This window comes from Vombatus ursinus, unplaced genomic scaffold (genome assembly GCF_900497805.2).
Source record: "Vombatus ursinus unplaced genomic scaffold, bare-nosed wombat genome assembly UNPS02014812.1, whole genome shotgun sequence".
Classification (NCBI taxonomy): domain Eukaryota; kingdom Metazoa; phylum Chordata; class Mammalia; order Diprotodontia; family Vombatidae; genus Vombatus; species Vombatus ursinus.
The window spans coordinates 50775970-50801490 of NW_020954590.1; the positions used below are offsets into that span (position 1 = coordinate 50775970).

A 25521-nucleotide genomic window follows, 5' to 3' on the forward strand; every position below is an offset into this window, starting at 1 on the left:
TAAGAACCGTGTTGATTTGTGCCCAGTTGTGATAACCATTTGGAGAGAGAAAAGAAAAGAGAAAATATGAATACTCAGTTCTCACCGAGACCTGCCAGAAGAGACTTACCTGAATTTGGAGTGGGGCGGGGGTGGGCGTGGAAAGGGATATTTAGAAGACCAAATTGAGTATATAAAACCTGATAAAATTTGTGGTTATTATTTATGTCTGAATATGGGAGCATTTTCGCTCACCTGATCCCCTATACTTACAAGTTCACCACTAGCGCGAATCGGAATAACAAGGGAGTGGCGGACGTGAACTTCACGGAGCCAGATGAAAGATTGAGACAGAGACAGTGTCAGAGCCGAGAGAGAGATGGAGACAGGGAGAGAAACTAAGATGAGACACAGTGAGAAAGAGAGAGCTAGTTAATTTAGCAGTGGAATTATCCTGTAGCTGTTTTAGAAACCAAATTACCCACAGCTACAAGACTAGCGATCCCTGGAAGCTGGGAAAGCGGGTACTAAAGGTCTAAGGTCGGAAACAAACTTAGACCAACCGTACTCCCCGCCCCCCACTCGCCTGTCCCCAAGACCAACCTCCCCCTCCCATTGTAGTGTTTAATTTGTGGGAGTGGAGGGAGTGAAGAGAGAAGGGACCTGAGACTAATCGGATTTTCTCTTTTAGTCGAAATATTTTATTTGGGATATTTATCTCCCTCTTTCACTACGTGAGATGTTTGTTTCTGCGGGGACGAATTGGGAAGAACCCAAGGGGAACTTTTTTTAAGGGATCGTGTGAGTTTGGGGGTATCTCTTATGTGGTGAGGGTTGAGGTGGGTCTTGTGGAACACTTATGACATAGAGACTTTAGCTGTGCATCTCAGTCCTCCCACCTGTGCCCCTCAGGCGCTTGGGACCCGCTCTCCTCGCCATCCATTCCAGCTCCGAACCCTTGGACTCGGCCTAGTGGAACTAGCCTTAGTCCTAGGACTGGGCTTCGCGGGCTGCTCTCCTTACACACTACAAGCTCTGTCCAAGCTCAGTCTCTTTCTCTAGAACACGCACAGCCTCCCCTGCCCCCACGTCCCCTCCCCCCTCCTTCTCCTCCTCTCCTGACTCGTTCCCTCCCCTCCTCTTTGGTTCCCTCCCCTCCCCTCCCTCTCTCCCTCCTCTTCACCTCCAGAGCCTAGCCGCTCAGAGTGAGCCGAGAGGGCCCGCTGGCTGGCACCCTTCTGGCGAGCGCTGTTTGTTTAGGGCTCAGTGAATCCAATCAGGAGCAGCAGGCTGCAATTTTCCGGCAGGGCTGTGAGAGGCGCCTCCTCTCTCCTTTTTATACTTGAGCAGCTCATCGACGCACACCCGGGAGTCTCTCCTTCGCTTGCTTTCCTCGGTTCCAGCTCCTAGCTCCCGGGATTAAACACCACTGCAACCAGCCTCGATGCAAATCGACCACACTAGGTTTGGTTCGTTTTTCTCCCTCTGTCCCCCATTCCCTCCCCTTTTCTTCCCTTTGCCACCCCCCTCCTTTCCTTTTTTTCAGTCCCCTCCTTCTGGCCTTTCCCGTTCTCTCAACCCCTTGGGGGGCGGGGTGGGGGGGGGGGAGAGAAGCAAACACACTCCCGCCAACAGAAAGCTACGTCCAGGATTCCGGGTGGGTCCTTCTCTTCCTTCTTCCCCGATGTCTGTAGCTGCTGCTGGGTTTTCCCAGGACAGAGCCTCCCGCAGGCAAACTTCGACTCTTTTTCTGAGTCTGAAATACTTGTCTGCTCACCGCCTTATCTGCGAGTTATCTCAAAAGGACAGCTGGGGTGGGGGGTGGGGGGAGACCGAGAAGGGGGAGCAGACGGGCGGGCAGGCAGACTCCTTTTACACTATCCGAGCGGCGATTGTGGGTGATACGAATTTGACTATGGCTATCTTTTACGGTCCGAAGGGATTTTGGAAGGCAACCTCCGAGGAGGTGGGAATTTCTGGTTTCTTCCGTGGCTCGCTGTCACTTCTTCCTTCTCCCTTCTTTTGGGCGGACTTGGCTCTAGGGCGACTTTCGTCCCCCGTCCACCTTTTTTTCCTCCGTCTTTCTCACTCCCTTCTCTCTCCCCCCTCCCCACCCCGGAATCGTGTGACCTTTCTGTTGCATGTGAGTGTGGTCTTGGTGTGGAATAGATGGGGTGAGAGGCCAGGACTACAAATCCTGTATGAGTGCTCGTGTGTGTGTGTGTGTGTGTGTGTGTGTGTGTGTATACGCGCGCGCGCGAGTGCGGTCAGTACCGCAGGGCTTGTTGATCGTGGAACTGTGCCATTTCTAAGGTGTGCAATGGCAGCTGCAGCGGCGACTGATGAACAAGGTTTGGGCTTGGGTCTCGATCCTTGTAACTCCTGAGGCCCACAGCTGATGGCGTGGCCTGGCACAGCCTCTCACCAGAAGGTAGTTGGCTCGGCTTAGGCTCCCCTTCGCCCCCGCCTCCCAGCCTCTTACGTCCTCTCACCACTGGTGCTCATCTCGGGATCTCTCTCTCTTTTCTTTCCCCCTCGACCCCTCCCTCTTCCCCACCCTCCTCCTTCCCTCCAAGGCAGCTAGGAAAACTCTAGGAGAGATCCAGCTGGGGAGAAAGTCCGCGGTTTCGTTTTCAGGGACAGGTTGCTTTTCTAGGGCTTCTGCTAGTTTTTACCCGGGGAAAGCTTAGACACAGTCACCCAGGGCGAAGATAGGGAGAAAAGAGAGGCACTGGGGACCCCCGAGTGCACGCACTCATACGCATTCTCTTAAAAAAAAAAGCCTTTTGTTTTCCTGATTCCCTTCCCCAAGGGGAATTAACTCCCAGCCAGAAAAGCCGCCTAAGTGAAATTTTACTTGATTGGACTGTGTCAGGGACTCTCTAGGGCTTGTATTGACCCCAGCAAAGGATGCTGAAGAGGGTGAGGGAAAGAGGCGCGGTGAGGGAGGCTGGGGTTGCGGTGGAAAAGAGGAATTAGGGTGTACGGGGTGCGAGTGTACAGTAGATTGATGATGCTCCAGTCCAAGCCTTTCTGTTATCCCCCAGTCGTTTCCCCCCTCACTCCCCCAAAGTAGGGGGACTGTTTAAAAAAGAGAGAGGTTTAGAGCGCTCCCTCATTTTCTTATTTAATTATTTCTCTCGGTGTCTCTCTCTCCCTGGTTTCCATCCCCGCCCTCCCTTCCTCCAGGAGCTAGCGGAGCTGCTAGGTGCGGCGCCGGACCTTGGATGGCCTTGACTGACGGTAATTGGTGCCTGTTGAAGCGGTGCGGGGCCGGGGCTTCAGACGCCAGCGACTCTTGTCCCTTCCCAGGGAGGGAGCCTTCTTCCCCACCTTCCCCTCTCTCCTCTTCTTCCTCCTCTTGCTGCTCCCGGGGGGGCGAGCGGGGCCCCGGAGGCACTGGTTCCTGCAGGACGCCCCAGCTAGACTCGGACGGGGCTGGGACCCCGGCTCGATCGTTGTTGCTCAGCTCTTACGCCCCACACCACTTCGGGCCCCCCCACGGCCCTTCGGCACCCGGGGTCGGAAGCCAGGGGAGCGCCCTGTCGGGCTGGGAGGATCTACTGCTCTTCACTGACCTCGACCAGGCCGCGACCGCTAGCAAGCTGCTCTGGTCCAGTCGCGGCAGCAAACTGAGCCCTTTCGCAGCTGCGGAGCAGCCCGAGGAGATGTACCAGACCCTCGCGGCCCTCTCCTCCCAGGGACCAGCGGCTTACGACGGCGCGGCCGGCGGCTTCGTGCACTCTGCTGCCGCGGCCGCAGCGGCGGCTGCAGCCGCCGCCAGTTCTCCAGTGTATGTGCCCACCACCCGCGTGGGCTCCATGCTTCCCGGCTTGCCTTACTTACAAGGCGCTGCCAGCGGGCCTCCTAATCACCCTGGCGGCGGGCATCCCGGCTGGCCCCAGCCTTCAGCCGACAGCCCCCCGTATGGCAGTGGAGGTGGCAGCAGCAGCGGCGGAGGCAACGCGAGCAGCGGTGGTTCGCATACTTCTGCCCGCTTCCCTTATTCGCCTAGCCCTCCAATGCCCAACGGCGCGCCACGGGAATCCAGCGGCTACGGGGCCAGCGGGAGCAGCGCAGGCAGCAGCAGTGGCGGGGGAGGCAGCAGCGGGAGCCTTGGAGCCATGGGCAGTCGGGAGCACCAGTACAGTCCGCTGGCTGGGCCTCGGCCCCTGAATGGATCTTACCACCATCACCACCATCATCACCACCACCCCGGCCCCTACTCGCCCTACGTGGGAGCGCCGCTGACGACTGCCTGGCCCGCTGGTCCCTTCGAGAACTCCGTTCTGCATAGCCTTCAGAGCCGATCAGGGCCTCCGCTCACAGTGCCCCGGGGCCCAAGTGCAGGTAAAGTCGGTGAAGCACCCCAAAGGCTGGGGCAGGGGTGAGGGTAAGAAGGAAGCCAGCCAGTTGGATAAGTGGAGGATAGAGGGAGAAGGGAGAAGAAGCCAACATAGTGAGCTGAAAGGGGGTCGGGGTGGTAGAGATTGTCAGAAGTGGGAAGTCCCAAGTTTGACTTGGTATCTTCAGTTTAAAGGCTGGGGCTATGGGCTCTTTTTAAAATGTAGGTACTCTCTCTTTTTCAGTCAGTTCAGGGTGTGTGTGTGTGTGTGTGTGTGTGTGTGTGTGTGTGTGTGTGTGTGTTCATTCGAGGGTGCTCAGCTAAGTTATACTAATCTGGGGGCATTGATGTAGTTAATTAAAAAGGGAAGTTTTAATTTTGCTTTGTATCCAAATGTCTAGGATTTTATACGTAGAGGGGCAGGGTGTTATGTGACTTGGGGAAAGGGGGAGAGCGTTAATCTATTTTGGTTCTTGGAAGGAACAGGCCTTGACAGACAAACTTTTTCCCTAAAATTCTCTTACCCTCTTACCAACATTTAGGTGTTTGCTATGAAAGTTGGAGATGAACAGTGGGGATGAGATTTTTGATTGACTGGACCTTGAGGGATTTAGGAGGGCTTGGGAATTTTAATTATCCTCACCTCCTTCCAATTCCCACAAACAACTCAATTTTCATTCCTGCCTAAGGGATTTTCTTTTCTTTTAAAAAATATTTTAAGGGACCACACAGCAGTAAGGGATTGAATGTAACTTGTCTTCTCCCTGAGTTTCTTGAAGATAGGGCAGAGGAGCAGAGTTACTTAGTCTTGTCTTGGATTATGGGTGCCATTTTCATACTGCAGAGTTGGCAACTTGGGTGATTATTCCCTGAAATCCTATATCAATGACTTGCCATTTTTGAGGGAGACTGTCCTGCTGGCATAGGTGCTGGGCCTTGGTAGCTGAAATCTGCCAGGCCTATTGTGATTTCCAATGTTCATACTCACCAACAGGCCAAGTTTGTGTGCCTGGGGGTGCCATTTGGGCAAATCTATCAGGCTCATGGAAAGATGCAGAAGGGCACCTCCATTTCAGTCCAAACTGGACATTTTTCAGTTCACATATCCTTCCTAAACATTTAGGGTAATTGATCGGTACAGTAATTACTAGGACACCTAAACTGCAACAATCTCATTTATTTTTCATCTCTACTTAAGCCTTTCTCAGTCCTCTCAGGAACACTTTTCATCTTATTTCTGATCTAATGTTTGATAATCTGACAGATTCAATGGAATATATTTTCTCTTTTGAAGAAGGCACGGATAACAGTAGTGATGCCAGAGAAGATACCAACTAGTGTCACACTCTCATTCATCTATACAGCTTCTTAGCCTTCTCCAAATACTTTCTTGGGTCCAGGTGCTAAAAGTTGATGTGTGAAAACAAGCAGAGCTATGAGACAGACAAATTCTGGCCTACCAAGCCCCCATCCCTTTAGAGGTCACTGCAGGTATGGGTTGAGGTACCTCAGTGGGTGGTGTGTCTATGAAGTAAAAACACTAGTTCCAGTAGTCCCAGGCCAAAATCAATTTTCTTATTTTATTTGGAGCAGGTAAATATGGAGACAGTTAGCACTGCCTCGCTCCCTGCCACCTCTCACACTTTAATTTGCTCTTTTGGTAACTTCCCCTCCCCCCAGCTATCGTTTAATGTTAATATTTTGAAAATCACCTACATAAAAGTATCTGTGTGTGATTACATGTGTTTTGCATGGCACTAACTAGCCACACAATTTTGCCTTCCCCTCCCCCACTTAAGATGAATTGGCGGTTCCTAGTGTGTATGGTAACAAATCCTATTTGCTTCTAGGAATGAGGATATGGGGCCTTTTTTTTTTTTTTTTAAAAAGGAGATGGTGGAGGTATGCTTGTATTAGAGGAAGACCAGAAAACAGTGAAAGGAATATATTTGTAGATCAACATTTAGCAGCTAAGGACACACAGTGCTCCTTTATCTCTCCTCTTTTTCAAATTATTCTGGTATTTGATAGGATAGTGTGTATGAAAATATTTTTCTAAAAAACACTAAAGAAATCTTTGAATAAGCAAATTATTTTAAATCAAAGAATTCCTACAATATCTGTGGAAGAGGTATGGTGGCTTCTAATTTTAAATATTTCAGTTAACACATCTGTTTCAAACTTACTCTTTTCACCTATCCACACCTCTTATTTTCCCTTTAGGTCTTATTATTCAAATGTGACCAAATACATTTGTGGACAAAATATATATTTTTTAAATTGAGTGTTGAAAGTAGATTGAGTATTGAAAGTAGAAAAGTTTATTAAGAATAAGGGTTAGGGAAGTTTTCGGCAATTTGGAGAAGTAAAGTAGAGAGAATTCCCTGCGTAGAAGGAAGCAGAAACTAAATATCACTGTTCTTTGCTCCCCAAATTGCAGGTGTCTTGATAAGAAATGTGTTTGAGGGGCCAGGGCTGGGAATGTCAGTGTTACACTCAGTTCTTAGCTAGTTTTCCACATCTATTCTTCTCACAGCCCATCCTCTCCCACTCCCTTTGACAGATATAGTATACTCGTGCAATTCAAACAACTAAAGCACAAACGAAAATCTTTCTTTCAAGCTGTGCAATTTAGACTTTTGGAATCTAACGCATGTTCCTCATCCCTAGCTCTGGGGTTTCCTGTGAGGTAATACGTAGAGGACTTCGTTCAGATCCCTCCGTCTTTCAATTTGCCGAATCTGCCAAGATTCATTCTAATCTCATGTCCTTTTACATAATGATTCCCTTGTGGTGAACACCGTGTGTAGCTAGTGATCACAGTTTAGTGAACACAGCCTGAAAGAAACCGAAGGGACCCGAGACCTGGAGTGGTTTCTGCTGCTTTGTCTTAAGCCATTACTGTGTGGGCTCTAAGCTTGGGGAAGAGGAGTGATAGAGACTGATTTATGCAAAGGTTGGGTTCTAAAACAAATGAATGAAGCTGCCAATGCTATCTGGAGTCCTCCCTCCCGTTTTAAATAAAAAAATCAAAAATAGAGTTTAGATTTGTAGATGCATCTAAGCCAAATAATAAATGGGAAAAAACCTCTAACCAACCAAACAGCAAAACAAACATGTAAAACGGGTGCTTGGTTTTCCTTTTGAATCTAACAACAACAACAAAAAAAAGAATGAAATTCACATTAATTTCCCAGTCAGATTTGGGGCATTAATTAATATTTGTATTCTCTTTAGGAGGCTACATTCCTACTTTCTGCAATTTCAAAATGACATGTAATATAAACAGTGCAAAAAAAAAAAACATAGGGAGAGAGGAGAGAGAATTTTCGAGGCAAAGTGAAATACTCCCTCTAATAGGTACTCTGAAAGGTAACATTTTAAAGTCAACAACCAAGACAAATAACTGTTTAACTTCAGTGTCCTTGAAGTACTAAGCATTTTTACTGATTACAGAATTCAATGGTAGCTTTTAGTGGAGAGAACAAAACCTCACGTGTATTGTGTTTGTTAGTTTGCCAGTGAAAACCTTGTATTCTCTGTTCTACAGGATATTTAGTTCATTTCGGAAAGATGGAAAAAGAATCTTTTATTAACGTGTTTTTGTAGATGAAATAGTGCAGTTATTAATTGAAAACCCTAAGCTCATTTAACTATCCTTACAATGAGCGGTCAGTAAATATAGTACTTGTTCTTGTTAGATAACAAGCAATAAGAGGGAAATTGATCGAGGGATAATTTTATAAAGTATAAAGAAACAGTCCAGAAATTTCCAGAAAGGGATAAATATAGAAAATGTATTATCTGTAATTTAAAGAATCTTAATGATAAAAATAGTTACAAAGATCGGGCTACAACTTCTAGGTAAAGTCTTCCTCTGAGAAGAATCTGTTTATCCATTTGCTCACATTCAGTTGTTTGTATGTGGGGGAGAGTAATAAAATGTTACAACTATTTGCTCTTAATTAGTGATTTTTATTAGCAGGTTTATTTTAACTGTGAGTCAACAAAATAGGCAGATCTGTGAATTGGGATTTCAAGCACATTTTTAATAGATCGAAATTTTAGTCTGGGTGAGGTTAGATTTACCCGGCAAATTAAAATGAAAGAAAGGCACAGAATATGGGTTGGGGGGTGGTGGAGGGTTATTTAATGCTGTCAGATATAGTAGTTTTGAAAGGGGAACAAAGTGTTAATGTTACAATGACAAAAGAGGTTAGAGGCAGCTGTACATACCTCCCACTCTAGGCACTCTTTAAAATGATTGTTTTATAGGAGAAAGAAATGTTTTCAAGTAAGGTGTTTTCTCTTAAGCAAATCTTGCCCCATAAATGTTTATTTGGTTGATAACTTTTTTTCCCTAAAGGAAATTGATTATTTTTCTAATTAATTGATGAAGTTTCTAGAAGCATGACCACAATTTAGAGAGAAAAAATCCCATTTGAGTAGGAGAAAAAGTTCTCTACAAATAATTCCCATTTCAGCAGTCTTTTACTGAATTGTTGAGAAGAGGCAGTAGTAGAAACATTTTTTTTAAACCATTGTGTTACGCTTCAAAAACGTCTAAGGTAAAATTAGGAAAAGATAAAATGCCATACTGCTTCTATTTAATGCATTTTTCCCAGGTTTTGGGAGTGGTGGTGAACAGATCTGTGTTAATGTTTAATGACCTCTTCTTGGTTTGGCAAATAATCTCATTGTAACTGTGCAGGCTTCATTCCTGAAAGCGTTCAGTATAAATTTGGAGAGAACTAGAATGGCATAGAGAGGAGGGGGAATATTGGTATCAATGATATTAAGAATACACGTAACAAGTTCTTCAACCAAAGAACCTTCTTTTCTTTGGAATCTCCCTCTTTCAACAAAAGTATGCAAAAAAAAAACAAACCCCAAATCCAATTCTTTCCCCCTTTAAATTGAAAGCTATATAATAGTATCAGCCTCTCTTTGTGCAGTTTCCAGAGTGGTTACGAGACCAAAAGTTCATTGACAGTGCCCCTCACCCCCATGTAACTTAGTCAAATGCCAGAACGGTGTGGCTCCACCAAACTTATAGAATAAGATGCCCGAGAATAGATAGCATTGGGCAGTAAGGATGGGGACCAGACCTTAAATTTGACCAGTTTAGAGAACTCCCAGGTGAGGAAACTCACTCTTCTAGTGAAGATTGGTACTTCCTTTGACAATTTATAGTCTTAGAGAATTAACTAGAGCAGAGGGGTCAAACTCATAGAAGCCTCGCTGTACCTAAGGATCCCTTTGTGGAGAGTAATATTATATTGCATTTTTATTTATTTTGTTAAATATTTCCCAATTATATTTTAGTCTTGGTTCAGGCCAAGACTAAACTGTAGGTAGGCTAGGTATTTGAGGTCCCTAGCCTTGAGTGCTGAGAGGTTCACACTGCTCAGGTTCACATGACCAAAATTTGTCAGAATTGAGACTTAAACTTGGGTCTTCCTGGCTTTGAGGTTGCTCTCTGTCCCCCACTGGAATGGGGAAGTGCCAAGAAAATGGGACAATTCTAGAAGGTCTTCTTTAGAGTAAACCCTGAATCATTCCTGGATTGGAGTTGGATTGTTAAGAAAAGGGGGAAGTGGAGAGAAAGATTGCATTCAAATTTCAGAAGGAGCAAGGTAACTTCGTTACAACTCCATTGGTTTAGTAGAGAGAACCACTTAATTTCCAGGTTATTGGGAGAAAAGCAAATAAGGGCCGCAATTGTCACCCTAGGCCTTTAATAGGCTCCATCATAGGATCACAGATGTAGAGCTGGAAACTTAGAGGTCACTATTAGTTCAGCTGAAAACTTAGAGGTCCCTACTAGTTTAGCCCACTTCATTTATAGATGTGGAATCCAAGGTTCAGGGAGGTTAAGTTTTTCTTTCAAGTTCTTCATCAAGTCAGTGTTAGCTTCTCAGTCTCTAGATGTTTATTTCAACCCTTGTCTTCTTTCTTGTTCCCTCTCGGGCCCCCCTCCAGAACTGCTGGAGGATTTGTCGGACAGTCGAGAATGTGTCAACTGCGGTTCTATCCAGACGCCCCTGTGGAGAAGGGATGGGACAGGCCACTACCTATGCAATGCCTGCGGGCTCTACAGCAAAATGAATGGGCTCAGTCGACCCCTCATCAAACCCCAGAAAAGAGTGGTAAGTGGGAGCACGCACAGAGCCGTCTACGGATGACTGAATCCATATGGGGTTGAATTCAACCTTTTCACTTGGCTGTGGATGTCCCAGAATTTGTAGCCCCTTGGGTAGCATCATGAGATGGGGATAGAGGGGAGTCCTTCGGTTGGACATAGCCAGACAGTTCTCACGGACTTGTTAAGGAGTAAGGGAGATAGGACAGATCTAGAAAGCTGTTTAATTCCTCCTGGGGCTGTGTGGGGCTGGGGCTCCTGGGTTATCCTGGATTCAAGGAGGAAGGAAAGAGGTTTGAGGTGATTCCCCATGTAGATTCCATTGTGAATTATCTCTTAGGCCAGCTTGCTTTTGGGTCCAAGAGACAGATCCTTTCTAGCTTCTTAATTTCACTTAGAATTAAACATCTCCAGCTTTGATGAGTCAAATACTGTGCATTCTTTATTTTTGGGGTGGAGGGGGAGAGTGTTGGATTTTTGGCAAATTTAGGTTAGTTTGCTACCATTTTTGAATTGCTTTTAGCTGAGGTCTTTGAAACCTAGAAATTACAAGAAGTCTTTCAAGTTTATGATGCTGAAAAGCTCCGGATTTTTCTTCAGGGATCAATTTCACCTCTGTGTGTTGAGTCTCTTGGTGAGAGAAGATTATTACTGCTGTATTTACTGGAGAAAACACATTACAGACAGTTCTAGTAAACCGACGGGATAACATTTATTTTAGAGAAATGCCCTAGTCCCTAATGCATTTTAAAGTAAAACATTTTGCTGTAGGATGCTAGATTTCTTAACTTTGTAGCTAATTTATTTGTTATATTCTAATTAGCAGGAGCAAATGCAACACTTTATTGTGCTAAATAGATTAGATTGAAATTGCATCACAATGGAAGTCTGTCACCTTATAGGGAGGCAATTAGTTTTATGAGTTTTTTTCTAGTGTATTTAAAATAAAGTGGCTAAGGTGAATTTAATGAGTGTGAATGTATACGGTTAAACTTAATTATAACCTCCTACAATTTAAACCTCCTACAATTTATTGCTTCCCCCAAATGGCACTCTTCTAAGAACCCAATAAATAAGCACAAGGATATGGGGTGGGGAGCATGGATGTTGCAATAACATGTTATGTATAACTATATATAATATATGTATGTCTCTCTGAAAAATGTTACAAGGAAGTTTCAATGTTTCCACATTTTAGTTAATGGATGAAAACAACGAAACTACATTTATGGTTCTGAAAAGCCACATTGAGTACAATACTTGCTGAGCTCTGGAGGGTAACATTTTCTCCAATTTAGGTCCCAAATTTGGCTGACAAATAAATTTGATCTATTCAAGAGGCAGATTCAGGTTTTGATAATATCATTTGTTATACAAGTTTTGTGTACTTGTGCCTACAGCTAAGATTGCTTTTAGCCAATAAAGAAATGCAGGGGCAAGAATTAAGAAGAAAACATAGAAACAAAAAAATCCCAGAGCTGACTTGTTTTCTTTCAATGTAACAGGTGTCTTAGTGGAAACCAAGGTCAGCCAATATAACTAGCAAATAGGCAATAAATGGAACCAATAAGAGGGTGTGTCACGAACAATTAGTAGTCATTGTGGACTCCTTATTTATGGTCATAATGGTTAGAGGATACTTCTTAGAAACTCAGTGCTATACTTAAGTTTGTTTAACCTGCAGTACATAACCAATCACAGTGAATTTGACATTGCAAAATAACAGATTTATGGTGTAACTTGAATTCCTTGTTAGTGATGAATGTAACAGAGATCACTTGTTACAAGAGACTTTTATAACCTATTCACCTTCATTTCACATGTTTATGAGGACTGGCTTGACTTATGATATATGGTCGACAGTCATAAAGTTCTTTGTAATAGTGGCAATTTCTGATACAGGATTGTTTCACATTGACTTCAAATTCCACTGAAAACTCATAAATGACTTGTTTACAAAATGGACCTTGCTGTCACTAATTTACTGACTTCATATATTCCTAAAGAGGAAGCAATTATCCCTCTCAACCCCTTTTCCCTCATTTTTTTTGGAGGTGGAGGGAAGACAAGTAGTGAGCTGGTCCCATCTTAGCTCCCTCAGTTTCTCTCACGTGCTTATTTTTATCATCATATCAAATATCTCTCCAAATATACATTAGATGAGCCAGCCTCATAAATTTTAACCTATGAAAGTCAAACTGACTCTTAATGTGGAGTTTAATTTTCAGTTCAAGGCACTGCTTGAAAGGTCTACCAGTGGCATAGGTTTATTTATTTTTTTCTTTATATCAAATCTTGAAAGAACTCTAATAGAGGCAGAACATCATATACATGATACCCATTTTACTTTGCATTTTGGGGTTTTGCAAAAATTACTCTAGTATCAGTCTGGCTCATTGTTCTGTGACTACTTGCATTCTCAGGGTACATAAAGAGATGAAATCTTTTGTAGTCCCTCCGAATTAAATGTTTATATCTAATAATGATGATTATAATATCCCACATTTACAGAACTTCAACTACTTTCCTCACAATAACGTTATGAGGTTGGTTGTAGCTCTGCTATTTAACATTTCTCATTTTATAGATGAGGAAACTAAGGATCAGAGAGGTAAGTGACCTGCCCAGGGTTACAGAGCTGAGATAGGGAACCACGTCTCCTTACTACAGATTATTCTTTCCGCTACCTCAGACTATCTCTGAAGATTTAGGCTTCCTGGTTCTGATAACCTCCCAAAGAGTTTTACCATTTTGTTGGCAGATTTGTTGCATTTTATGAGGTACTCTCCACATTTTCACAATGACTTTTTCTAATTTAATTTGCATAGCTAAGTTTTATTCCTTTACCATACATAGTTTTTTAGGATATTAAAATAATTCTATCCTTTAGTTTCCCACCACCTTTATTTTCAATTAAGTAATTTATATTTTTGGACAGCTAGATAGATTCCACTTGGAAAATAATTTGAAACCAAATTTTTAGTGTTAGGGATCTAATTATTTTAAAAGTTTAGATATTTTAATAGCTTCAAGGCTCGTCCATTTTAATTTGAGAATTAAACGACTGAGAACCTGGGTAAAACCAATTCCTCTTAATGATGTGATGAACAAAGTGGGGAGACCAGTTCTGAAGTCCCACCTAGGTGAATCTATATAATATCTTTACACAAAGTGCATTTATTACTTTACCTCCGCAGTGAATGTCAATATAAATCAGGATGAGTGATCTTCATTTCTATCTGGGCAAATAAGACAATGTTAGCCACTAGTGTTAAAACAATGAAAATGTCTACATTCTTTCTCTAATCATCAGAAGAACAACAAAATTAGATGGGTAATAATTAAGATAACAGTTGAATATAGGGCATATGGCATACTCTTGTCTTTTGCTCTATTTTGTAGAAATTTTCCTAGGTCATTTAAGACCAACATATATAGCGATAATATAGCTCTCTCCCTGTTCCTTCCCTCCTTGCTCCCACATTCCTTTTGTCAGTCATCAGTTTGCTCCTTTCAGAAAAAATATCATAATTACTTTAATTTTTTTTGCATTTGAGAAAATGGAGATGAAAAGTTCAAAGGGCCTCAGCCTAAAGCAATCCAGCAAATAGTGGCTCCTCGGAGATTGGGTTTCCCAACACCTCACCTAGATATAATGATTGACTATTGACTATCACAATAGGAAGGATGGTCACATTGTGCCTTACCCAGTGATAGCCAGTTGTAAGTTTGGAATAGAAAATGTTCTTGGTAACCTTTTAAACGGCAGACTTGACTGTTCCATTTAAACAAAAACAAAAGCAAAACCCTCCAATATCAATGGCTAGGAAGTGCTTCCAAGTTCTGTTGAGAAAAAACTGTTTCAAACATATTCTCAAGGCAGTGGTGCTTCTACTAGCTTTCAGCCAGAACCAATTACCTCAATATTGCATGGATACTTATCAACGGCTATTTTATAAAACAGTAATACACCATAGCAAATCTGCTTATCAGCTTTGTGAGATAAATCATACTACATAAGCCTCCAGCATGTAGTCTTGATCCAGGAAGAATTGTAGTTGATTAATTTTATTTCCTGCTTTTTGCATTTCTCTTTCCCTGCTATTTTAGTTCTCACAAAAACCAAATGATGTAATTTGCCAGTATTGGGGACGACAAACATTAAAGGACACAAGTGGATGGATATTTCTCCCAAAGTTTGATTTATTTGTTCTTGTTTCTAGCCTTCAACACGGCGGCTTGGTTTATCCTGTGCCAACTGTCACACCACAACCACCACCCTGTGGCGTAGAAATGCAGAGGGTGAACCTGTTTGCAATGCATGTGGGCTCTACATGAAACTTCATGGGGTATGCTGTTTAATGTGGTTTTACATCATTGATGCAATTGAATGTGGTTTTACGTCATCAAACATGCAGTGTGGCTCTGGTAGGATTAGTACATGCTCAATGAACTGAAGCGTTAAAAAAAAAAGAAAAGAAAAAGACGAGAAGTATTCAGGATATTGTGTTCGATAAAAATGTCAGACCGCTTTCACAAATGTAAAGAAAAGCAGGAATAACAAGCAAGCAAGCAAGCAAACGAACAAAAAAGCTCTAACAAAATCACACAGACTGACCTATTATGAATGTGAGAAGATCAATATAGCTTTTTAGTCTTACTTTGTGTGTATGCTAAATAGGTACAAGGTAGTGGTGTTTTTGTTGCCAATTCTAGACATTTTCATTTTGAAACATGGCATAAAATATCATCATACGTAGAGCTTCTTTGTTTTTAAATGGGGGAAAGGTGTGGGATATAGTAATAAGTATGTAAAAGTTATTGAAATTATAAATTGGATTTACAGTTTTTCTCTAGAATGAAAAATTTAATCTATTGCCTTTCCCCCTCTCCCCCCACATAAGTGGGTGATTGGAAAAAAAATAAGCTAAAGGGAAGAAATAAAAATGTTCTGTTAGCAAATCATTCCTTTTTTTTTATAATGAAAGGATTCATTAACATGGAGCTTCTTTATCTTAAAATGGAGTGTGGAAATAGATTAACTATGTAAAAGTTATCAAAACCACCATAGATACCTCAAATTGTGCCTCCAGTTTTTCTTTATAATGAAAAATTTAATCTCTTGCTTTTTCCTCCCAATAAGTGGGCTAATTGAAATTACACACACACACACACACACACACACACACACCATATACACTAAAGTGAAGTAGTAGAGGTGTTCTGTTTAGCAGCTCATTACTTTTTTTAATGAAAGGATTCTATATAATATTGAGATGGAGAAGGGCAAGTGATGCTGGCTTTGCACACATGAAATTCTATTGCAAGACTGGTAGGACTGAATTTTTATAGGTGTTCTTTTACCCGATCTGTCTGCAGAAGTCAGTTGCAGCTACAGTTTGATTTCTGCTCAATGAAGTATTTACTAAACTTTATGGTTATGTGTGGAAATTTTTTTCCCAGGTCCCCAGGCCACTTGCTATGAAGAAAGAGGGAATTCAAACCAGGAAGCGAAAACCAAAGAACATAAATAAGTCAAAGGCATGCTCTGGTAAATATAAGAAAATAGAGTGTTTGGTTGCAAAGTCTTTGCCAAAGTTTAGAAAGGGAGAAATGTATAGTGATGGTGTTAATTATGTTTTTCAGGTAACAGTAACAATGCAGTTCCTATGACTCCAACTTCTACATCTTCTAACTCCGATGACTGCAGCAAAAATACTTCTCCTACCACACACACCACAGCCTCAGGGGTGAGTGATAAAAAGACTACAGTACCTTTTCTTCTAAAGTAGGGTTCTCTATAGTATGTTATCTCAGCTTTTATCTTATCTAGTAGTTACAATAATCTAAACCAACAGTTTAGTTTAGTTTGCTGATACTCAAATAGTTTTTTTTTGGAGGAAATTACATTTAAATGTAAACATATGACAAACTTAAGTATTTTATAAACCTCTTAATTAAGATCCATATCATTTTTTATGGTTAAATTAACCCATGTAAAACCAAGCAGTTTTGGTTTGAAGAGCCTTAAATTGTTTTACATTCAAGTTTTTATCTGAGTCTAGTCACGTGTACCACAAATATAGATCACAAAAAATACCAGGTCAACAGCCAACTGGAATCCAGGACTGATGGTATTTAAAACGTCAGTTACCTTGGCTTATCAACTCTTGCTTTTATTATCTATTCAAAGCAAAGCTTATTCTATTTTATTACGTGCCTTACACACAGAGTGTTTTTTGCCTTCACCCTAGAGTGTTGTCCTCAGCTGTGTAATATCTTTCTTTCTTATATGACTTTCTTTTTCCAAATTGTGTTAGTGATGTCACCTGACTTTGGTCTTATAGGAAGACTGTGAGGGTGGGTGGGTGGAAGGTAGGAGCAGTCATTATTGAAACCAAGTCATACAGGTTTAAATGAGTAGAACCCAAGCTTTCTGGCTCTTAACTGCTCTTTCCATTAGATGCCAACTTGTCTTAAAGATCCAACTTTATCTATTTAATATATAGTTTATTGCCAGAATATTAAAAAAAATCAAATCTACGATAATGTGGCTTAAGCTTATCCTTTATTGGAAAACAAAATTCAAAACAAAAATTGTTGCTTAAAATGATTTTTTTGGTATGTCTCAATGTTCTCTAACCCAAATTCCTTCCAGCTGTTTCATTACTGAAATATGCAGTTTCACTGTAAAAGTTTTAAAAAGGGGGAAAAAAGGGAACCCTTTTCATTTACTTTTGTTGTTTATAGATGCATCTTAAGGAATGCTTATTGACTTTAGAGAAGATGGATTTGAGGGTATGAGATGATGATTTTACAAGGAAGACAGAGAACACATTAATTTTTGAGGATTTTGAGTGGAACGCATTAAACATGGGAAAAGTAAATACAAAAAAGACATGAACATTTTTTAGTCTTCTAATTCCAGGCCTATAGAGCTATGGTTATCTCTATAAATTGAATAATACAAACCCAGTTTGCTTTGAGCTTTATTGATATGTGAACAAACTTTTTTTTTTACCTTGACATTCTATATCAGTAGACTATATTGCCCAAAGTCATTAGATAATTGCCAAGTTTATTTTATTTTATGTTTTTATTTTGTAAATTCCCTTCCCCCACACCTAGTTTGGATCTCCCAGTATTATAACAGGCACATTTGCCCAACAATGGGCTTTGGGGAATAGAAACCATTCGGGTAGAGAGTGGTTTATTCTTTTGTGGTTCCTATTTTAAAATGTCAAAATGAGCTACTAGTGATTGAAATCTACTGCCCTCAAGGGGAAAAAAGCATACTTAGTAAACATATCTGTGGTCCTAAGAAGCAGTGGAATGTTGACTCAACTTGCTTCTGTTTGGTGTCTTTGGATTTGAATATACGGGTCTGCCCCAGGGGTGGGGTTTTCTTGTCACAGGTCTGGTAGGTGGTGGTTACTATTAATGTTATTTTTAGGAAGTCACATTGTTGCTGTCATCCCAGAGAGGGGAGAATTTGGCCCACCTGGTAGGGAGCAAACTTTGGAAGACTGCAAAGGATTTTGGCTACTTAGTTGTCTTTTCTATCCAGAGTAAAGGTCAGTTCCCTGTTTAAGGGCCAGGAAAGGCAAAACAACACCCGGACTTTTGGAGTTGTTTGGAGCTGTTTGGAGAAGGAGAGATGAGCTTCATCACTAGTTCCTCTTCTGTTGCAAACCACACGTCCACCATGCTGGGCTGGGTCCTCACTCCACCACTAGGTCCATTAGAGCTTGTAGCTGTTAGCTTTAGGCTGGGTCCCGTTACTGCATGACTTGCTCATGGAGTAAGCTGTGAGTAGGAGATGCGAAGAGAAGCATGGCTAACCATCCCCCCCCCCCCCCCCCCAAAAGTTGCTTTACCAGTATTTCACAAATGGAGACATTGATAATCCCAGTTAGTGTGATCTTGGTCATTATCTACCCACTCTTTCTACCTGCTGCCATTTGGAGAGACAATTGCTGAACTTTGCATTATTTTGCATGTATTTTTTCCTATACATGTACATGAGACAACAGATATGTGTTATCTCCCGTTTTAGAGTGAAATTTCCTTGAAGGTAGACTAATTTCTGTCTGTTTATCCCCAGCGCTTGGCACAATGCCTGGCATATAGTAGGAGCTCATGTTTTTGTTGACTGATTGAGAAACCTCTTCCTACTACTTGCTTCTACTTCAAAAACATATATTGTTCAGAAATAAAGCTTTTGTGATCCATAGGCTTCTGGAACTCTCTTTCCCCCTCTGCCTTCAGTTAAACTCATCCCCTGAATATCATTAATATCCCCCTCTTTGACATTACCGTTAGGGGGAGATTTTGGGCACTTTGCATTTTGGGGAACTTTGCATACTTAAGGTTCCATATGGTTCCATATTTAGGTTCCATAATGTAAATCCAGCTTACAATTTCAATAACTTGTATTTCAATAACCTGTATTCAAGATTTCCTTGAAGCTCTTCTCTCCAACCTGAGTATCAGCCACTATAGATGAAGAGGGAAAGAAGCTTGAGGAATTTCAGAGCATCTAAACTACTTAGGGGAAGGAGGGAGATGTGCCTTGGATCGGGGTCTCAGTTCTTTTGGCGCCTTATTGGCCATCATACCATTGTCATTGGTGCTCTGGTCAGGACTGCTGGAGATGAGTTGGCAGCCAATAGCAGTACTCATTTGTGTTATTCTCCCAAGTGACCCTGGTATGCAGGGTTATAGGGCTGTTTATAATTTTGTAGCTAATTTGTGGATTTTGAAATTGTGTCATCATCAATCATTATTGAAGGAAGGGAACTTATACCTGCTCATTTTATAGATGAGAAAGCTGAGACCAAGAAGGCTAAAGACATGAGGAAAGGGCACATAAAGCTGAAATTCAAGTCTAGATCTCCTGATTTCTGGTTCAATACTATTTGCTCTGTGCCACAGAAAACCAAGTTTCATTGGTGTAGTGGAAAGATAACTGTATTAGAGGTAAGAGAATCCTGGGTTAAAATCCTGCCTTGAGTCCTTATTTAATTGTGTGACCTTGTGGAAATTATATAATTTCAGAGCTGGAAGGGACTTTAGGGGCTATCTTGTTTCACTTGTGTATGAATAAGAATCTATTCTATAGTATGCTCAAGAAGTGGTCATCTTGGGGCAGCTAGATGACGCAGTGGATAGAGCACTGGCCCTGGAGTCAGGAGGACCTGAGTTCAAATTCAGTCTCAGACCAGACACTTGACACTAGCTGTGTGACCCTGGACAAGTCACTTAACCCCAATTGCCTCACCAAAAAAAACCAAACAAACCAAAAAACAAAGAAAATGGTCATCTGACGTATCCTTGAGGATTTCTAGTGCTAGAGAACTTGCTACCTCTGAGCCCATTCTATTTTCAGATGGCTCTAATTGCTAGGTATTTTATTCTTATGTTGTGCTGAAATCTACCTCTTTACAATTGTGTTTGCACAGAATAAATTAACTTCCTTTTGTCCATGACAACCATTCAAACACTGGAGGGAAATAATCATGTCTCCACCTAAGGACTTCTCTTTTCCAGGATTAACATACTGAGTTACTTCAATTTACTCCTTTTATGTTATAAACTTGAGGGCCCTTATTAGGATGAATGCCCTTCACCAACCTGGTTACCCCCTTTGATTACTTCCCAGTTAATCGGTGTCTTTTCCAATATCATGCCCAGAACTGAATATAATATTCAAGGGTAGTCTGTTCAGGGTGCAGTACAATGAACTTTCTCCTTCCTGGCCCCAGTATAATAATATATGCAGTGGCTTGCTAGAACCAGATTGTACCATCTTGAGCTGATTGTTAAATTTTTCATGGGAACATGTATATATCAGAAATTGGCAAATGCTATGAATCAGGGTTTGATTTTATTATTTTATTGATTGTCTATGCAGATTAAAAAGATTTTTTCCAGAAAGCCTGTTGTTAAACATTACCAGCACATCTATGAATACATTAAACTGTGCCTCTCGATGTAGCCTAGGAAAATATTCACTTTTTTTGGAGGCCATATTTCACCGTTTGCTCCTATTGACTTAGAGTTCACTGAAACACTCAGACTTAAGATGAACCTTCTGGTCACGTCTCCATATTGTACTCATGAAGTTGATTTTTTTAACCCAAGTATTAGACTTTGTATTTATTTATTTCTTTTGAAAGTCATCTTATTAGCTTTAATTATAGCCTGTCAGGATCTTGGCTCACTAACTTAAATTAAGTCTGCTGAATTTAGTCTTCCGTTTCTTCCCCCTTTTGGAAACCAGAATAGCAGATGCTTTTCTCTAGTCCTCTAATCCCTCTCCCATGCTCCATGCTCTTTTTTCTTTCAAAGATCACTGATTGTGGTATAACAGTTATATCTGCCAATTGTTTGAGTATCTTGGAGTGTAATGTAGTATGACTTGAACTCGTCAGGGGCATCTGAATATTTTGTTGTATGCCTAATTATCTTAGGTTTCAACTCCCTATTATCCATTTTTGTTCTGCCCTTTCCAACCCAAATATCATTCTCCTTAGCAGAAAAAGCAGAAGAAAAGTAAAAACTTAGTATCTCCTTGTCATCTGATATTGTTTCATTCACCCTTAGCTATAGTCCTATCTGTTTTTTGACTTCTTTCCCTTACTATATGTAAAACCCTATTTTTCATTAATCTTAGCCTTCTTTACCAACCTGAGCTCAGTCTGAATTTTGGCATTTCAGGGCTATTCTTCTAGGGCTGGGGCATTCTTCTGTATTAATCCCTTGTGACTTACTCATGTTTCAATATCCTATATATGCTTTAACAAATCTTTTAATTGGTCTTCAAGTTTTCTGTACATCCACACCCATCTCTTTAGCCACGTCCCTCTTTCCCTCCTCTTTAGAATTGTTTTTCTTTGTGTCTTCCAAGTCACCTATCTGACCTTGCCTGTAGAATTTTCAATCATTGGAACGTCTTTTTGCTTTCTCTGAACACTTATGAAGTCTGTTCTTTCAAAATCTAGAGTGCATGTTGAATGATATTTCAATTAGAGCTATCTGAAAATAGAATGGGCTCAGAGGTAGCAAGTTCTCTAGCACTAGAAATCCTCAAGGATATGTCAGATGACCATTTTCTTTGTTTTTTGGTTTGTTTTTTTATGGTGAGGCACTTGGGGTTAAGTGACTTGTCCAGGGTCACACAGCTAGTGTCAAGTGTCTGGTCTGAGACTGAATTTGAACTCAGGGCCTCCTGACTCCAGGGCCAGTGCTCTATCCACTGCGTCATCTAGCTGCCCCAAGATGACCACTTCTTGAGCATACTATAGAGTAGATTCTTATTCATATACAAGTGAAACAAGATAGCCCCTGAAGTCCCTTCCAGCTCTGAAATTATATAATTTCCACAAGGTCACACAATTAAATAAGGACTCAAGGCAGGATTTTAACCCAGGATTCTCTTGCCTCTAATACAGTTATCTTTCCACTACACCAATGAAACTTGGTTTTCTGTGGCACAGAGCAAATAGTATTGAACCAGAAATCAGGACATCTAGACTTGAATTTCAGAGTAGTTTCTCCTCTGTCCCAAATAGTAGTATGGGGGGGGGCATTTTCCCTGCAAGGTTCCCATCATTTCTACTTCAGCAACCAGTTCCTTCTTTTTTTTTCTTTTTTTTGAGGCAATTGGGGTTAAGTGACTTGCCCAGGGTCACACAGCTAGTAAGTGTCAAGTGTCTGGTTTGAGATCTGATTTGAACTCAGGTCCTCCTGACTCCAGGGCTGGTGCTCTACCTACTGCACCACCTAGCTGCCCCTACCAGTTCCCCCAGCTCCTTTTTGTTGGTGAGAATTAGGTCCAATATAGAATTTTCCCTCATTTTTTCCTCCACCTTTTAAAGGATGAAATTATCATTAAGGTTAGCCAAGAAATTATTACCTACTCTGCTCTCTTGAGAGAGACATGGAGGGAGGGAAGGAGAAAGGGAAAGAGAGAGAGAAAGAAAGAGAGAGAAATTCAAAGACACAAAACAAAAGCAAAGACTTATGATCTGTGCTCCTCACCTTTTTCATCTTTCTGTCCAGGTGATTTGTAGTGCAGTTTAGTGACCACATTAGTCATCAAATGACATTATTAGTCACAATAATGTGGTCATTAGACCATTAACAAGGTCTAATGACCACATTATTTCTGATTCTGCCTCATATGAGCTTCACCCAAATGTTCTCTAGCATGTTTCTTCTCTTTTTGTTACTAGATTTCCCCACATGGCTTTATATTTCTAATATACAATGCTATTCCACTTCCCACCCCCCACACTTTTATTTAACCCACCCACTTTTACCTGCATAAGTTATATTCTTCCTCATGGTTTTCATTTCAGCAAGTCTGTAAGGTCAAATTTGCTGCTCAGCATTAGCATCTCTGGTTTACTTTGTTACCTGTAAATTTTTGTATTTGTATATAGCTATCTCAAGTCATAGGTTTTATCATCTCTTTTGTTGTCTGTTATTGTCCTTCCTAAGTTATAGTTACTTTCCACGGTACCTATCTATCTAGGATATACGTAGGAGATACTGTTTCTTTTTCTGTTTAAAGTATTTTTTAAAAGATTTGTGAGGTACCTGACAAATTACCTTACCTGTGACAGAGGAGCTTGTCATCCCTGTCTTTCAATCTATTTCCCAGAATTCCCAATCCTGTTCTTATATACTATGTTCTTAACCATTTCCCTAAATCTGCTTTTCTCTTCCAAAGGTCTTGCCTACATTAGGCAGCAGTGATGAAAATACTACTTGTTTCCCTATGATTCTCAATTTCTTGTTCAAGACTTTATAAATATTCTTAGTAATGCTTTCTTTCTAAGTCATTTAACTTCTCTGAGCCTCAATTTTCTCATCTGTAAAGCAGAGATAGTAATGGGCATATTACATAGTCCATTGGGTTATTGTGAGGTTCAGATCAGATCATGTCTGAAAAGCTCTTTGTAAGTTATAAATGTTAGTGATTATCATAACTGACAGTATTTTAATTGTAAGTTTAAGTGTTTTATAATAATTGGTCAATCTTGAGCTTATCTTAGCGAGGTGAGGAAATAGAGGAGCATTGTCTTTGTTTTGAAGTGAGCGCTATAGTTGGCAAACCAAAAGAAATCTGTTAAAAAAAAAGAAATCTGTTATAATTCTGACAGTTATTCTTCTTTTAGTAACGATAATAACACCTAGCATTTATATAGTGTTTTTAAGATTTCCAAATCACTTTATACCTATTATCTCATTTGATCCTGGCAATAGTCCTGGAAGGTAGGTACTTATTATTCCCATTTTACAGATGAAGAAACTGAGACAGAGAGGTTAAGTGACTTGCTCAGAGTCACATAGCTAGTTAATGTCTGAGGCTGGATTTAAACTCAGATCTTCCTGCATCCAGTTCCAGCACTATGTCCACTGCACTATCTAGCTAAGGTTATCAGTCACTCACAGAGCAACACTGTCAGTGAGATTGTTGTTGTCTCTGTGTGTAAATGACCACAATCTATAACAGGTAGAGAAATCAAATCCTACCCAAATGCAGGGATAGTTGTGTTCTAGTAGGAAAGACACTCAGTTTGAAATCCAATGACCTGAGTTCAGGTTTTGGCCTGGTCACTAACTAGCTGTATGTTCTTGGATAAATCACGTCCTTTCTCTGGGATCCATTTCTTTACTTGTAAGAGGAGGGAGTTAGATTAGGTTATCTCTAAACTCCTTTGTATTCCTTAACAGCCTATAATGCTATAAGACCTGTAATCATAGGCAATCTCTCTAGCGTTTAGATAGAAATCTAGTTGGCGTTCAAGTTACATGGAGGCCAAGGACTGAAAATAGGTCACGGTATTAGCAAAGTATAGGTTTCACTTTCAGTTGGGAATCCTAGATTCCTAGTTTGAGAGCTAAAAGGGACCTTAAGGGCCCTCAAGCTTAGCACTGGGCCAGGCTCATGTTGTTGTTGTTCAGTCATTTTTCAGTTGTGTCTGACCCTGTGACTCCATTTGGGGTTTTTCTTGGCAAAGATACTGGAGTGGTTTGCCATTTTCTTCTGCAGCTCATTTTACAGATGACAAAACTGAGGCAAACAGGATTGAGTGACTTGCCCAGGGACAGTGTGTGAGGCTAGATTTGTACTCAGGAAGATAAGATGAGAATTTCTGACTTCAAGGTGCTACCTAGTTGCCCTCTAAAGGGCTTGCAGTCTAATAAAAGGATATATTAACCCTAATTATTATAATACACAATATTAATGGATATATTCAGCCCTAGCCTCTTTCCTTAGCCCCAGGTCCACATCAGTGACTGCCTACTGGACATTTTTAACTGAATATGCCATAGGCACCTCAAACTCAAAATTATTGTTTTTTCCCCCTAAACTGATGTTTCTTCCTCACTTCTCTGTTTCTATTGAAGGCAAAGCCATCATTCCAATCACTTAGGTCTGCAACACCAGTCAGTCATCCTCAACTCTATATTCACTTTCACTCTACATCTCTAATCAATGGTTCTACCACATCTCATAAACCAGAACATGGCTACCACCTTGGTTCAGACCTTCATAACTCATAGCCTAGGCCCAGGGGTGGGGAACCTTCAGCCTCAACCTTGTGGCCCTCTGGGTCCTCAAATGCAGCTCTTTGACTGAATCCAAACTTCATGGAACAAACCCCCTTAATAAAAGGATTTGTTCTGTAAAACTTGGACTCAGTCAGAGACCGAACCCAAGGACCTAGAGGGCTACGTGTGGCCTCAAGGCTGCAGGTTCCCCACCCCTGGAACCCTAGACTATTGCACTAGCTTCCTAAATGGTCTCCCTGACCCAAGCAGCATTTCCTGTCTCCAACCCATCCTTCAGGGAGCTATCAAAGTGATATTCCTAAAACACAGGTCTGCTGTTTGTTGTTTAGTATGTAAAACCTTAAAATATGGCTCCAGCCAACATTTCTAGACTTTTTAGAATGGAAGTTTCTTGAGAGCAGGGAGTATCCTTTTTGCTTGTATTTGTATCCCCAGTACTTAGCATAGTGCCTGGAATAGAGTAAGTGTT

The 25521-nt window shown here is 41.2% G+C and overlaps 1 protein-coding gene across 5 annotated transcripts in view; it reads left to right on the forward strand.

Annotated features, from left to right (window-relative positions):
- The first annotated feature begins 1217 nt into the window (after positions 1 to 1217).
- LOC114053691 (transcription factor GATA-6-like) overlaps positions 1218 to 25521 on the forward strand; it is a 44242-nt gene continuing 19938 nt past the window's right edge. The window contains exons 1-7 of one of the 5 annotated variants that reach the window (XM_027876809.1): positions 1219 to 1443; positions 2293 to 2410; positions 3169 to 4329; positions 10307 to 10473; positions 14690 to 14815; positions 15930 to 16017; positions 16113 to 16216. In XM_027876809.1, the coding sequence (XP_027732610.1) occupies positions 3207 to 4329; positions 10307 to 10473; positions 14690 to 14815; positions 15930 to 16017; positions 16113 to 16216 (1608 nt within the window). In that variant the 5' untranslated portion in view covers positions 1219 to 1443; positions 2293 to 2410; positions 3169 to 3206. Of the gene's footprint in view, positions 1449 to 1860; positions 1946 to 2292; positions 2411 to 2547; positions 2902 to 3168; positions 4330 to 10306; positions 10474 to 14689; positions 14816 to 15929; positions 16018 to 16112; positions 16217 to 25521 lie in introns of those variants that run through there. The other 4 variants (XM_027876806.1, XM_027876807.1, XM_027876810.1 and 1 more) reach the window with 4 other exon arrangements.